At 40.4% G+C, this 14,069-nt stretch overlaps 1 protein-coding gene across 1 annotated transcript in view; it reads right to left on the bottom strand.

Moving 5' to 3' along the window:
* The window catches only part of LOC136436409 (sodium- and chloride-dependent glycine transporter 1-like), a 35,504-nt gene that overhangs the window by 18,818 nt on the left and 2,617 nt on the right, over window positions 1-14,069 (bottom strand). Inside the window, exons 2-5 of the mRNA XM_066430375.1 lie at window positions 6,025-6,208; window positions 4,323-4,454; window positions 3,811-3,961; window positions 3,109-3,282 (exon numbers count right to left, since the gene is read on the bottom strand). Coding sequence (XP_066286472.1) covers window positions 3,109-3,282; window positions 3,811-3,961; window positions 4,323-4,454; window positions 6,025-6,208 — 641 coding nt within the window. The remainder of the gene's footprint in view (window positions 1-3,108; window positions 3,283-3,810; window positions 3,962-4,322; window positions 4,455-6,024; window positions 6,209-14,069) is intronic.

Below are 14,069 nucleotides of genomic sequence, written 5' to 3'. Positions count from 1 at the left end.
TACTCTATGTGACCAGAATATAGAAAATTTATAGAGAAAAAAACGCCCGAGTTGGCCTGTATTACTGCCAATAATATTATGTTTGCATATAAACACTGTTTTATACTGTTTTCTGCAGTTTAATGATATTTTAAGACCAATTTGAGGTGTAACCTACATACTGGACACTCAGATCATTGCAACCCACGTGTTAGAAGCAGGCCTTTTCGATGACGGATGGGAGGAAAAGGAAATGTACAGGGTTGAAAGGAACTATGGCAGTAAGCAGGAATAAGTATGAGATTGATAAGAAATAGAAAGGTTACCGTGTAGAAACTGGATAAAAAGGTGAAAAGATGAGTTAAAAAGAGTGAAGTAAGCCTTATGCCGTTGGTATGCCAGTCAGGCGGTGACCCCAATATCTGTGAGTAAGCTAGTGATATCCCCAAAGGTGCACACATGTTTCACAGGCAAGAGGTTAAATTCTTAAAAGACAGCTGATTTGGGCTTGATTAATGGCCCAAACCTCCCCAAAGACCCTAGTTACACACAGTAAATACTGGTTGCTAAGTACTAGGTAACAAGATCTCGCAGTATCACGCAGTGTAATCTCAGTGTAATCTCGGGAGGGTATTCTCGTGCAGGCGCACACTAAGAAACCAGATACAGGACCAATTAAGCTGCGGTGGGGTTTGAACCCCCCACCTTCTGATACTATGATTCTACTTAAACCTTTAACAGGATGTCTTTCGCTATGGAATTAGGATTACTGCTTTACCCAAAGGAAGTTAAGTATTATTTTTGGATTGTCTGTCTGCATATATGATATATCTGTGCTCAAATTCCCAACAGTCAGTGTCCTTGAAGTTTGTTTTCAAAGCAGCAGAGTACGCAAAATTCAAATAAATGCAATCGAGATGGGCAACAGCTGTGGTAGGTGATAAAATTTTGTTTGATACACGTTTACTTCATGAAGTCAATGTAGCAACCGATGAACAGCTGTCACACGTAAAATATTCCCAATATTAATTATCATCCGTGCTGCCAAAATATGGCTTCCAATTTATGTTCTATTTCTTACATTGTAATACGGACCTTTACTTCAACAGAAACAGCATCTTTCTTCTTTGTATTAAACTGTGTAAAAAAAAAAAACAGCTTTCCTGAATATGCTTCTTTGTCTCGGGCCATTCCAGATCTTTAGGCATGAAAACAATTCTATGAACGTTACAGACCCTTGGGCAGTTCCTGTCCTAAAATGGACTGGCCACCTTGAAATGATGTCCAGCTACAAATAACAATTAACCCCAAAAGCCAAGCTGTGACCAGTGCAGCTGTAACACCCAAAAAGCACCATGGCTGATGCAACTTTTCGGAAATAAATAATTTGATTAGCAGAAAGCTTTCTGTTGACCCAATTTGGTTATATTACGTTTGGTCACTTAGAAACAGTGGCTATCTTTACCTGCGTTCTCTTCAGTGCTATTAATACTAAAAGCTCTCGTCAGTGGACTAATGGATTGGAGACAAAGGTCCTTTTTTTGTGTGTTGTAATTAGTGAAGGTACTCAACAGTGGCCCACAAATGTAACAGTTGAACACCTTTGTGGATCTACATGTGAAAAATACTGTGCGTTGGGAGCAAACAAGAAAGGCTGGTAAGATCATTAAAGCTGACTAATTTTGACCCTCGAGCCAATATCTTGCATTACTCTAAACATAACCCCCACCATGACACGCGTGTATCTTCAGGGCGTTGACAAAGCACGAGTCAAACGTAGCTTCTGGCGAGGTGAAAATGTCAAATATCTGCCATTGTTCAAAGGGAGCGAACTGTTTAACTAGCGTCTAGTCATCTACTGATACATGTAGATACTGTAAATCCGGAAACTTTCCCATTGGCTTTGTTTTCCTGGTGTATTACTTCTCCAATGCAAATTCTTGACAACACGAATATACATTTCCAATGTATTACTACTGTACTACATAATTGTTTTCAACCGCAAATTTAAATTACAGCGAAAACCTTCTTTTCCTTCCAACTGCTAAACAAATTGCAGTGAAAGTAAATTGATTTACAGTAGCGATGTGGACATACAGTAGCGATGTGGACATGGCATGCATACGTTCCATAACTGTCTGCTGGGGGGCAAGCGTGGGGTCATGTCACATGCCTGTCACATATTGTTCATGTGATACCAAATGACATAATCCCACCAGCCAAAGTAGCTGTTTGGCAGTGAGTCACTTCCTTCGCTGCACCTAAAGTTTGTGAAAATCAGGAGTTTATGGCTTCTTACTCTTAGTGTTCAAAGTTGAAATAGCTGACTGCAAAACTGTGAACTTAAGACAGATACTAGAAAGGTGTCAGTACTTAGTAATTCGTTACACTTACAGTACTTTCTTTACTTAGCTTGGCATTCTGAACTGCAATGATCTATTCTTAACACCGACAGTAATAATAGTAATGATTTAAACCGCCTGCAATTTCTGGCAACTGTTTGAGATATTTGTACCATGCAACCCCATATATATCACAGCCCAGTGGTGTTTTCTTTGGATAAAAGTGCCTGGTACAGTGTTATACTTGAACGCGTGCCAAAACATACACAAACGAAGGCCCCACCATCTCTTGAAATCAATTATCAGACTTGTTGTGCAAGCGATAGTTGAACTTGTTTTTTCCAACCAAGCTGTTACAAGTGCTTGTCATGGGCAACGTGCAAACAAACCCATACTGGATAACTGTATCATTGTGACAAGACCCTTGGCATTGAACAGGGCATATAGAGGTGGCATATTCACCCCTTATCCCTACTACATTGGCACCTTTACAGTCCCACAAACAAAAATAGCCGCATCGTGGATACAGTGCAAAGGCACATTGTGTATATTGGGTACTGCAGAAACACCCAGACAAGCTGAAAGCAATACTTCACTACTTCACTCCCATTGGACAAAAGGACAATCCAATCAATCTTGGCACTACTTTTCCAATGCAATGCATTTACTTCACTACCATTGAATGAAAGGACAATCCAATCAATCTTGATACTAATTTTCAAAAGCAAAACTTCACTCCCATCGGATAAAAGGACAATCCAATTAATCTGTAGTGTAGAAAACTTACTTCCAGTACTCCTCGGTGGGAGAAACGCGGGTGAAGTTGGTGTTCAGCAGAGTCTCGTTCATCATGGCGGCCGTGGCGTTCATGGTGGCGTTGAAGCACGTTCCATTGAAGTAGTCTCCGCCGATGTTGTTGCACTTGTACATTTCGAACGCCATCTTCACCTGACCGCCCTCACTAAGAAATCCAGAAACAAATTATAAATCAGATATTACAAAAAATCCGTACTTGTATGCGTACAACTTACAGTCAAACCTGTACCAGCGACCACCACCATACAAGGACCACCTGGCCAATGTGACCACTTTTTGGTGGTCCTAGATAATTTTTCCATTGACACAAGCATTAAGAATCCTACCTATAATGACCACCTGTCCACATTGTATTTGTCTCCTAAGTGGTCTTTTTAGGCAGTTTTGACTGTACTACAAGATCAATATACAATACTGTAAATGCAGAAATGTTCACGGTGGTTTTATGTTCGTGGTCTTCATGGTGAACTCTTCAGTGCAAACTTAAAACCATCACAAACCTTTTTGCCCACCTATGACTGTAGTGCTACTATTGTTTCAAACGCATACATAAAACCACCGTGAACACTCCATTTCCTCCCTACCGCGAAATAAAAAAACATACCAAATCTTTCTCAACTGCACCTGTTTTGCGACTAGAAATGCCTAACACAAAACTTGGTACTGTACTTACACACAGTCGTCGGTGTTGTAGTCGTTGGTACAGGTGATCCACGGCAGTACGCTCGTGAAGGAAGCGAACAGGTAGTGGAGGATGTACGATATGATCACGTTGTAGTAGATGCACACCAAGAACGAGATCATCACCATCGCGAATCCAACACCTAGACAAAGAACAATGCGTCATGCTATTGTCTACATAACTTATTCAAAAATTATACTTTATTTCCTTCAGAGGACACAAAAATGCAACTTTTCAAAACCATAATTTAACCTTTGCCAAGAAGGTTATGTTTTTGGTTCTGCGTATGCGTGTGTCTCACTTTTTGTGAACTGTATAACTCGAGAAGTTTTAGATTGATCTTAATGATAATTGGTACGTTGGTATGTGTTGGCAAAATGAAGAAATGATTAGATTACGAGCATCCTAGTGGCATTCCATGGTACTGCAGCAGGATTTCAGGTTATGATATCTTGTGTTCTGGACATGCTACAGTCCTGATTTTGCGTTACTAACGTTCTTACCCTTGAACATGGGTGCAACCCTCCAGATGGTGATGGGTCCAGTGCCGGCAAACTGTCCAAACGACAACTCCAGGAAGAACATGGGAACGCCGGCAAACACCAGGAAAAACACATACGGAATCAGGAACGCACCTAAGGAAAAATACAACAAAAAGATTGTTGGAAGGTATTCATAGATTTAGTCAATTCTAAAAATTGTTAAATCACTTTTTCATTTCTACATGAAATATAATATGCTAATGCATATTATCTTACGCAGTATTCAATGAGAATTGTTTTCATTTTTAGGACACAAATGTTTTCATTCCTCTATGAAATATAGTATGTCAAAGTAGATTCTCTTATTCAGTACTCAATAAGAATTTTTTTCATTTTTCGGATACAAATATTATCATTCTTTATCTAAAATATATATATATATATATACAAATGTGAATTTTGAATATACATTCTCGTATTCAGTATTCAATAAGAATTTTTTTTCTTATGTTCAGGATACAAAGATTTTGGTCTCACAAAAAGATATAAAAACTTGAATCGGCCAAGACTATGTTAGAAAACGTTTTGTAACGTATACCGAGGCCAGATAAAAATCAGTCCTGGCGTCACATTATGAATGTTTATTACATCTTTATTGCTCCTCTTGCACTTGTCAAACAACTTAAAAGCGTGTCTGCTGTCAATGGCGCCAGCAAGTCTAGATCTTTGGACAAAAACGGTGTGATCAAAACTGCTCGTAAAAAAACTATGGCCTGAAGTACAGTTGAACTTTGAATGCCCCCACAAGTCAGAAGTAACGTTACAGTACCAGCTAGAACTGTACACTGTGTCTAAGACTTTATAAATATACTTTTCTCTAACGGACTTTGTTTTTTACGAGGCAACACATCTAGGACTGCGCAAGACTATTGTAGTGGACTTGGGACTTTGCGTTGCATCACTTTTACATTAACCTACATTTGACACATCGGAACACTAAACACAAAAACATTGCATGGAACAATTTTGTAACCAAGTTGGCCTGTGCGGATGCATGTGACGCAAGCAAACTAGCGGACGTTGCCAGTAGAGACGTTACACAAGGTTACGACTGGGTCGTCGAAATCTGTGTGCGAAGCACTGTTAGTTGTGCACTTTCAACCATCTGGCATATGTTTCAGATAAACTCTATTCCACCCTAGGTTCATATAGAGTTTACGAGTCCACACATTGACCTAGAAAGGTAATGGACAGACTGGCAGCACACGACCTACTTTTTCTAAATGGTTTTCAAGATGGACAAGATCAGGGTTTCTTGTAATGGTCGTCTTGGGAATTCTAACGATGGGCAATAAACCGTTCGGGGCTTTTAATGAGCGAGAGCATCTGGACAGCCAGATATATTCATCATTAGTTGAAAATTTCTCTTCTACTTTAAACTTTGGGTCAAAAAGTAACTGAGGTTTCTAGTTGTGTTGGAAATGTGTCAGTTTTAAAGTTTACAGAGTAGAAAGCAATGCTGCACTTTTGCACTTCGTTTAGTGTCCTACTTGTATTAGAATGGCAATCTTTTAACCTCCTCACTGCTGTCAAACCGCGTTACTAATACATTTTTGGTGCCAAACAGACACCTTAGCATTCTAAAGGTTAAACTTCATTTCAGCAATGTTCTGAGATAGGATTTAAAAAATTTTGACTTCAAAAAGATCTGATTCAAACTTACCTCCCCCGTTCCTGTAGCAGAGGTAGGGAAAACGCCAGACGTTGCCGAGCCCAACGGCAAATCCGAGGCACGACAGGAAGAACTCCATGTGGTTTCCCCAGGTCCCGCGCTCGTCTCCGTCGGAGGAAACGGACGGCGTCTCGCATTCGCCATCGATGCCGCTGCGGTCAGCTGGCAGTTTAGCCTACGTAAAACAAATGTTGAGAATTAGTAACAGTTCACAATTGAGTGCTACATACAGAAATGTACAAAATATAACTTATGCAAAGACCATTTGTTTCAGTTTTCATTTATGGTCCCATCATTTAAACGGAATAACATAATATAATAGACAACGATTACCCATATTAGTCATCATTACCTTAAAAGCGTTTATAGAAATCAATCGATGCCCTGAATACGGTTAATCTGATTTGAAATGACCAGATGCAGTAAATCATATGGATTTTCTTTCTTTCAGGTCGACCTCAGACTGAGGACAAGGCATGGCGCTTTTTCGTTGGCTAATAGATAAAACTTGTAATAGTGCAGCATGTTTTCACTACAGCTTGCATTTATAGCCAAGCACACCGGGTAAGTGTGTTATGTTTCTTTTACATGCAGAAGCTCCCTTATACATGGGGCCGCTAGCTATACGCAACCATACAAACAATGAATGCAAAATGAGCCAACCCTCGGATTTAACACCCGCCCACGGATCCATATGGCCACAAGTAGCGCGATTGAGTTTTTGTGAATGTCAGTTGCAAATTTTTATTCTTTACAAATGTACCACATGAAATGTCTTAGTAACCACCCAGAAGGAAGAACATCCTGTTCAAGAGGAAGTAAATTTTTCTCTAGTCATTTCCTGCTTGAAATCTGATAACTCTATTCCCTAAACATTCAACATTGCCTGTTCTCAATGATAGGAGTGGGGCGGGGTGGTAGCTTGAATAACTTAAAGTACAGAGGAACCTGTGCTTCAACAATCATTTCACATCAACATGCATTAGATATGTTCCTGGGAAATTTAAAGCATTTACATAGTTTGACTGTAAGCAAAACTTTTCACTAATACACAATCTATGATTAAACATTCTGACATTTTGGGGACTGTGTCTGGTCCTTATCAACCAGAATTGGAATGATTTATATTTCATGAAGCCTTTGCTGTTGCTTATGAAAATATCCAGACTGTCTTCAACATAATTTGCCATGATGATTCATTAAAAGATTCTGTCTTTTATCACAACAAAAAAACCTCTTATATCATTGTTTATCTGGCTCACTAATCTAACCATTTTTCATGAGATGTCATCGGCTTTGCATGTGACTCAGGACATAACAGTTTGCAGATCCCATTATAAATCTTTCATATCGACCAGACACTGTCAAAAGGAAGGTCAGCATTAGGACAATAAACCCATGCCTGTCAACGGTTGTTAGGCTGGGAGAAGACAAAAGTTTCTTCCAAACAAAGCCCATGGTGGTAAGAGTTCCTTTGGCCAACAGAATGAGTTATACATTTGAACCAGTGTAGCAGACCAAAATACATGTATACCTGGGTTCATTCTGACAAGGGGTGATTCTTGCCTGCTACACTGGTAAAAACCTTTTCTTTTACTCTTTTGTCCAAAGCCATCTTAGAAAGTCATCCCTTTTTAACACACACAAAGAGCGCCTCTCTTAATTTCTACGTTGCGTAGTTTGTGATTTAAGTGTTCCTCTCATCAGCCTTTCCACTAAGAAAAACAAAAGTCTCCGATTACAAAAGACAAAGAAGGAGGTTAGTTTTCATAGTGTTGAATTGCATTGATCATTGCGCTTCCGAATTACGGAATAATCCAGTTGATACCTCGTTATTTGTTTGCGCCACCATTTTTATTTGGCACATTGCGTAAAAAGACTAAAGGACCAGGTAGACCATGTGACACCTGTTATTGGATGGTAAATACCTGTGGCCAGGTATGCTGCCACACCCCGTATTCAACCATTCTACGTAAAACAAGCATTCTGTTTACAAAAACACTGCTACGGAGATAACATAGGCATCGTTCCAGTAAACAAGTTGGGGGTATTGTGTGCTGTAAATAGGGCATTTCAACAAGCTGTTTTTTTGTTACCCAAAACGAATGTCTTTGTGTCTTCCTTTTTTTCACTTTTATACCAAGATGGTTTTACAATGTTATCAAGGCCTTCTAAAGAAACTGCATAAGCAGATCTCTTAAAATTCACTTTTTTATTCTTATGTGTCAGTCTTTGGGTACACGATGGAACTATGCGAGTTGATGTTACATCTAGTGGTAGAATCCGCAAACAGAAGATGTGATATATGGTTCCGTACACACTTGGGATCGTTGACCGTTCAAGGAGAAAAATTGGCCCTTGCACATAGACAAAAAACTGACATCTGTTGATAAAGAATTTTTATGGCATTTTATGGATGTAGTGCATACTTTCGCGGTGTAATTTTGTACAGGACAGTCTCGCCAAAAAAGGGACCAATCAATAGAAGTCCTTCTATATGTAGATTTCAAAAACTTTTAAACCAAGCAAACTATCCAACTGCGTCGCGGACAGCTAGATTAATTTACTTCATCTTGTGCTGACTATCGAAATAGGGACGAAAAAATTAAAATTGTTGAAAGAAGATTCTGAAGAATAGTGAAATCTTTTCGTTGAGCATGGTAGAGATAGCATGGTACACAAGAACCTTCACAGATATGCAAGACACCTAATCTCTTCTTGGTGGTCAGCATCCATGGACAACCCTTTCAAATTAGGTGGGGACCTGCCAGAAAGGTATGCCAGGCATGTGGGCAGGGGATACATTATATATCCAAACTTCACTCTCCAATGGCCTTTTGCACTTATATGGGGAATGCTTGGAAGAGAATGGTCCACTTCTAGCTGGGGCCTCAGAAAATCTAGGTTAGGTTTCTGATTATGTCAGTAGGCAGAGACTCTTTTTCGATTTCAGCTAGTGATACAACATATATTTGAATAATGTAAAATGGCTTTGGGGGACTGGAATTTTTTCAACATCATAAATTCATATTTCACTACACGTTCTAACATGAACTGTTGGAAACCTTGGTCAAATATAGGAAGTCTGCAAGAAAATTTGCTAGACTACTTGGAGTTCCACTGTAAACTTCATCACTCAGATGTCCGATCAAAAATGTTAAGTCCCTCGCCAGCGGTCGACCTCCAAAAAAGGCTAGGGTTGGCAGGTTTTTGCTAGGGGCGGTCGGGTAACCAAAACAGAAAATATTTCCCAAGGCCTGAGAAACCGAACAGAGCTTGAACAAGTGAACACTTTCTCCGCTCTTCGAGATGACGGCATTTCCTTAGAATCCACAGGAATGTCGTTTGGGATTTCGGTGCCATCGGACGCACACAATGACCAGCTTCATGCCCATGCTACAATAGTGACTCATCTGTTTGTTCATTTGTTCTCTCTGTTGAACTGGATAACACTGTACCAGGCATTGGAATGCCTGCAGCATGTACAGTAAATGTACCAGTCACAGACATGCGGATGTAGCTAGAACAGAAAATGAATGTGCCCCCCCCACACACACACTTTGTCTTTAAAACATACCATTGTAAAAGTCTTGGAATCTGTAATTCACCTCTGCTTAGAGCTGTAACAGTGTGGTTCAAGGGCCGCTTACTGACCAGTCTAACTGGACCTTTTAGCCTGGTGGTAAGTGCACTGGGTTTGTGCTCTGGCCGCCTGGGTTCGACTCCCGGGAACCAGGAGACTGTACTACTTGCCTCGTGTGTTTCAGAGCCATATCAGAAAGTCATAGGTCATCCAACTGTAATTCACACTATCACAGGGCATTTGCAGGGTGTTACGGCAACAAGTTTTGAAGACCTGTTGTGCACACGGCCATTTATTCACAATTATAAGTAAGTAGTTATTGTCATCAACCCCCCAAGCATTACAGTTAAGGCCAGGTGTCATGTTCCAGCAGTGGAAATTTCCATTGAAAAACAACTGAAGGAGATGTGAGTTTAACCTGTATTCCAAGATAAAGATCACATTTCTGGTAAGATAACTGGGTCTTTGTTGTTTAACATACATTTTGGCACACATTATTTAGTTACTACTAATAGTACTAAGTCGTCATGTTATTCTTTAGATACGTCTCTAAAACAAACGTTAAATAAAGGTGCAGTATCCTTTTGTCAAAAAAACATACCATAGAACCTTCTCCTTGCAGCCTGATTATGTAGCTAACCATTCGGACTACCTTAGCTAGGAGGTTAAAATACCTGAAAAACTATTCTATTCGGCCCAGGGCTCGAAGTTAACTATGTCCCGATGTCCCGGGGCCACTAAAATTTAGGCCGGGACAACTGAAAAATCTCTTTGGGACACTTTTGGGACAATAGGAAAATAATCAGCGAATCAACATCAGAATGTCCGATCTCCCCGCGGTTGTCAGGCGTGCGAGCAGGCTCTCCGATCTCCCCGCGGTTGTCAGGCGTGTGAGCAGGCTCTCCGATCTCCCCGCGGTTTTCAGGCACGCGAGTCGGCTCTCCGGTCCCCCAAAAGCCCCCCGAATTTGATCTGTTTGTTCTGCAATTACAGCGCGCGTGCCGCGTGGGTTTCAGAGATGCGATGATTCGTGACTCCGCCCATCGCCTCTGATCTCCGCAGCGCGCACGGCTTCCAGAGACGCGATGATTCGTGACTCCGCCCATCGCCTCTGATCTGTATTCATTCAACATTCAACCAACCACAGCCTCGCGGCATCCACCAAATATGGCAAATTGGAACTGTTTATTTTTCGGGTATTTCCGGAATATGTTCGGTAAAACTACTAAGCACGAATGATCCCTAGTCACGCTTTCCGGACGATCTTCGTGAAGAATCGTAAGCTCGTTGATGCTCGGGAGATCAGCTGACAATGCCAAATATGGTTAACCGGCAAAGCTCGGCAAATTACGTTGCAGTTCGAGCAACCTCGTGAGTTTCGGCAAACTTCGTCAAATTTCCCGCGAAATCACTAGTGGGATATTGGAGAAAAAAGTTTGTTGACTTGTTACATTGGGCCATGCCTCATGGCACAGAGGAAAATTCACTAGTTTTTTTTCCGCGGGCGGCTACGGCGCCCCAGCGTCCACGGGAGCGGCCCCAGTAGCAACTTCGACAACTTCAGGTACACGCAAATTATGTACAGCCTCAAGATCACACGGAGGTAGAGCGCCCCGACCCGACTCAGCCCCATCCACAGCTTCCACAGTGACTACTCTGACAAATGTGGTCCCTGTAAATGTACTAGACTAGCAGTGGTAGAAATACTTTTTTTCAGTGTTCTGCAATATTGCAGAATGTCAAAATTTTTTTCTGCAATTTGAAAATATTTTCTGCAACTTGATAATGCCTATATATGCTTATATTTACATTATATCTAGCTTTGCAACATTGCTGTTATTCTTTATTCTCACTCTATCTTTAATTTTTACTAGCCAAACTTGAAACAGGAATAACATACATGTGCGTGAAAAATATTCAAATGAATAGCGAAAATTGCAACAGCAAAAGCGTATCTATTCAATATCAATCAAATCAAATATTTGTTTATAATTTAAGTATGTGTATTAAAATTTTGAAAAATTCAACAACCTGCCTGAAAAGGGGGAAAAGGACATTATATCCATGCAAGGAATACGTGCTCTGGATGCGTAATGTTAGATCGCACGACCCGTGGTAACAAAAATCACAGCCACGGCCCACGGAAAAAATTACAAGATTTGAAAAAATTGAGAAAATAGTGAAAAATTCAAAATAAGGAAACCTCACACAAACCTTGCCCTCTGCGTAATTTTATTTTTTTATAAATTTGAAAAATTGCTATCGGTTTTAAACATCGGACTCCGAGTTCGAAGAATCGGCTCTCAAGACGGCCCGGGGATGTTATTGTTTTTCACGTGGGCGCCCCCCTCCCCACTGTCTCGGCACAGGAGGAAATGTCCCGCCTTCTCCACGCAAGGCGGTGCTCTAGATCTATCTGAGTAGTTCTCAACTTCATCACTGCCATCTGGGCTTGAAGGACTCTGGCTAATGTAGTGGCCATGCCACCGTTTCGTTCCTTCTGTCATCGCGCCCATGCACCGAATTCAGGCTCTGTAGAAATCGCATGCTTGCGACATACTAGAAACATCCGGGAATTGTTTTCCCGACTTTTGCCGACCTCGAGATCGTGACCGCGGAGACTAGCAAGGGTTGACGGAAATGCACGAATTTGACATTTTCTCACATGATTCGTCTCCGAAGTTATCACGGAAAGGGTCGAAACTCCCCGAAAAAACTGACCTCAAGTAGCACCAGGCAGTCGGAACGCACCGAAACGCCGCCATCTTGCGCGGCGGTGTGGGTTTCAGTTTATATCTACAGCGCCGCTAGTTTGCTTACTAGTAAGTCTATATAAATTATAATCTCCTGAATTGAGAGCCATTGAATCCCGAGTCTGATTTTTTTTTCTTCTGCAAAATTGCAGATTGTTTAATTTTTCTTCTGCAATCTTGAAAATCTTTATGCATTTTGCAGATTGCAGACGGGTATTTCGAACGCTGACTAGTGTCACTCAGTGACTCACTATGTATTGTTGTTTGTTTTCAGAAAAAGATTATGTTCTTAAAATGACTTTTTGAAGTTCCCAATTCCCACTTGCCACTTGTTACATGATAATGCACTGCAGCAAGTGGTCTACCTGTAAATGTGCAGTGGACGTTGCACTACTATCTATAAGATACAATGTAATAAATTTGTTGTTGTTGTCTAATAAAAAAGACAAGACAAGTTTGAATCTGAGTTGATTTTGAGTTTATTTCAATGGACAATAAGCTTACACAGCAATACTGTACTCTTACTGAGCTTTATAGTTGTTGTAATACATAATTTCTGAAAATAGGGCTGGGACAGTCCATCCTCACTTCGGGACAGTTGAAATTTATTTTTGGGACAATGCTGGGACAGTAGGGAGAAAAGTTAATTTTGAGGCCTGCGGCCATTGCTACATGAGTATCTTCTGCTTTGAGGCACCAAGTGTATAATTTTTTATTTCATCTATGAAAAAATATCATATTTAATATGACTAGGCAGGACAATAAAAGGAGTGAAAATTTCCATCACACAAAAGAAAAATGACAATGATTCAAAACAAGTCAATGACTATAACGATAATTACACCTTCTGGCTATTTTTGCTCGGAACAATACCTATCATTTATGACAAAATGTCGCTTGTCTTTGTATGACAAGACAATGGCAATGAGTGGAAATTTCCACCAGGCGTCCACAACGTGACATCTAGCTATCGAACACTGCCAGACATGCTCATGCATATTTGAAAGCCCTACCTCATCCATACCCAACTATTTGCTGTGCGCTCACTGAAAACAGAAGAAACGTTTTCCATATGCCTGCCAATGGGATGTCTACGTGGTAAACAACATGCTTTGAAAGTCAAAGGAAAGAAAGCCTTGTAAAAAGACGGAATACTTTAAAGGTCAAGTGAAGAAAGCCTTGATAATGCAATGCTGTGGTGTATTGTATTTGTTGGACATTGACATTTCAAGCAAGCCCAACAATTTGCTGCGTTCACTCAAAAAAGCAGTCGTTTTCTGCGTGCCTTTCACTATGAGATGTCTCCGTGAAAAACAGCATACTTTGACGGTCAAGCCTTGACAAAGCACTGCTGTTGTCTGGACCCAGCAAAATGGCTATGAAATAAAATTGAGGCAATGGCATGTTATTTATAAAAATCATATTCATAAGACTTTTGTCGGTAAAACTTTTGGCTAAGTTAGAGCTGGTGTCTTTGAAATTTAAGGAAGTAATCTTCCTTTTCTAAACTGAGTGACCAGTATAACAATACAATGTAAATATTGTATGTGAAAGCACTATATACAGAAGCGATTGCATGAAGCCCTTAGCGATGTATTGGTGCAAAGAAGAACAGAATACAGAAATGTCTTTGTTTCACTAGAAACTGAAAGCCCTCCCAGGGTCTTGTTTTTTTCCTTATAACTGAACGCTTGACCTAA

The sequence above is a fragment of the Branchiostoma lanceolatum genome, chromosome 6 (assembly GCF_035083965.1).
Source record: "Branchiostoma lanceolatum isolate klBraLanc5 chromosome 6, klBraLanc5.hap2, whole genome shotgun sequence".
NCBI classification, from domain to species: Eukaryota; Metazoa; Chordata; class Leptocardii; order Amphioxiformes; family Branchiostomatidae; genus Branchiostoma; species Branchiostoma lanceolatum.
Note: the sequence above shows the minus strand (reverse complement) of the source record. Positions and strands in the feature narration are given on the sequence as shown.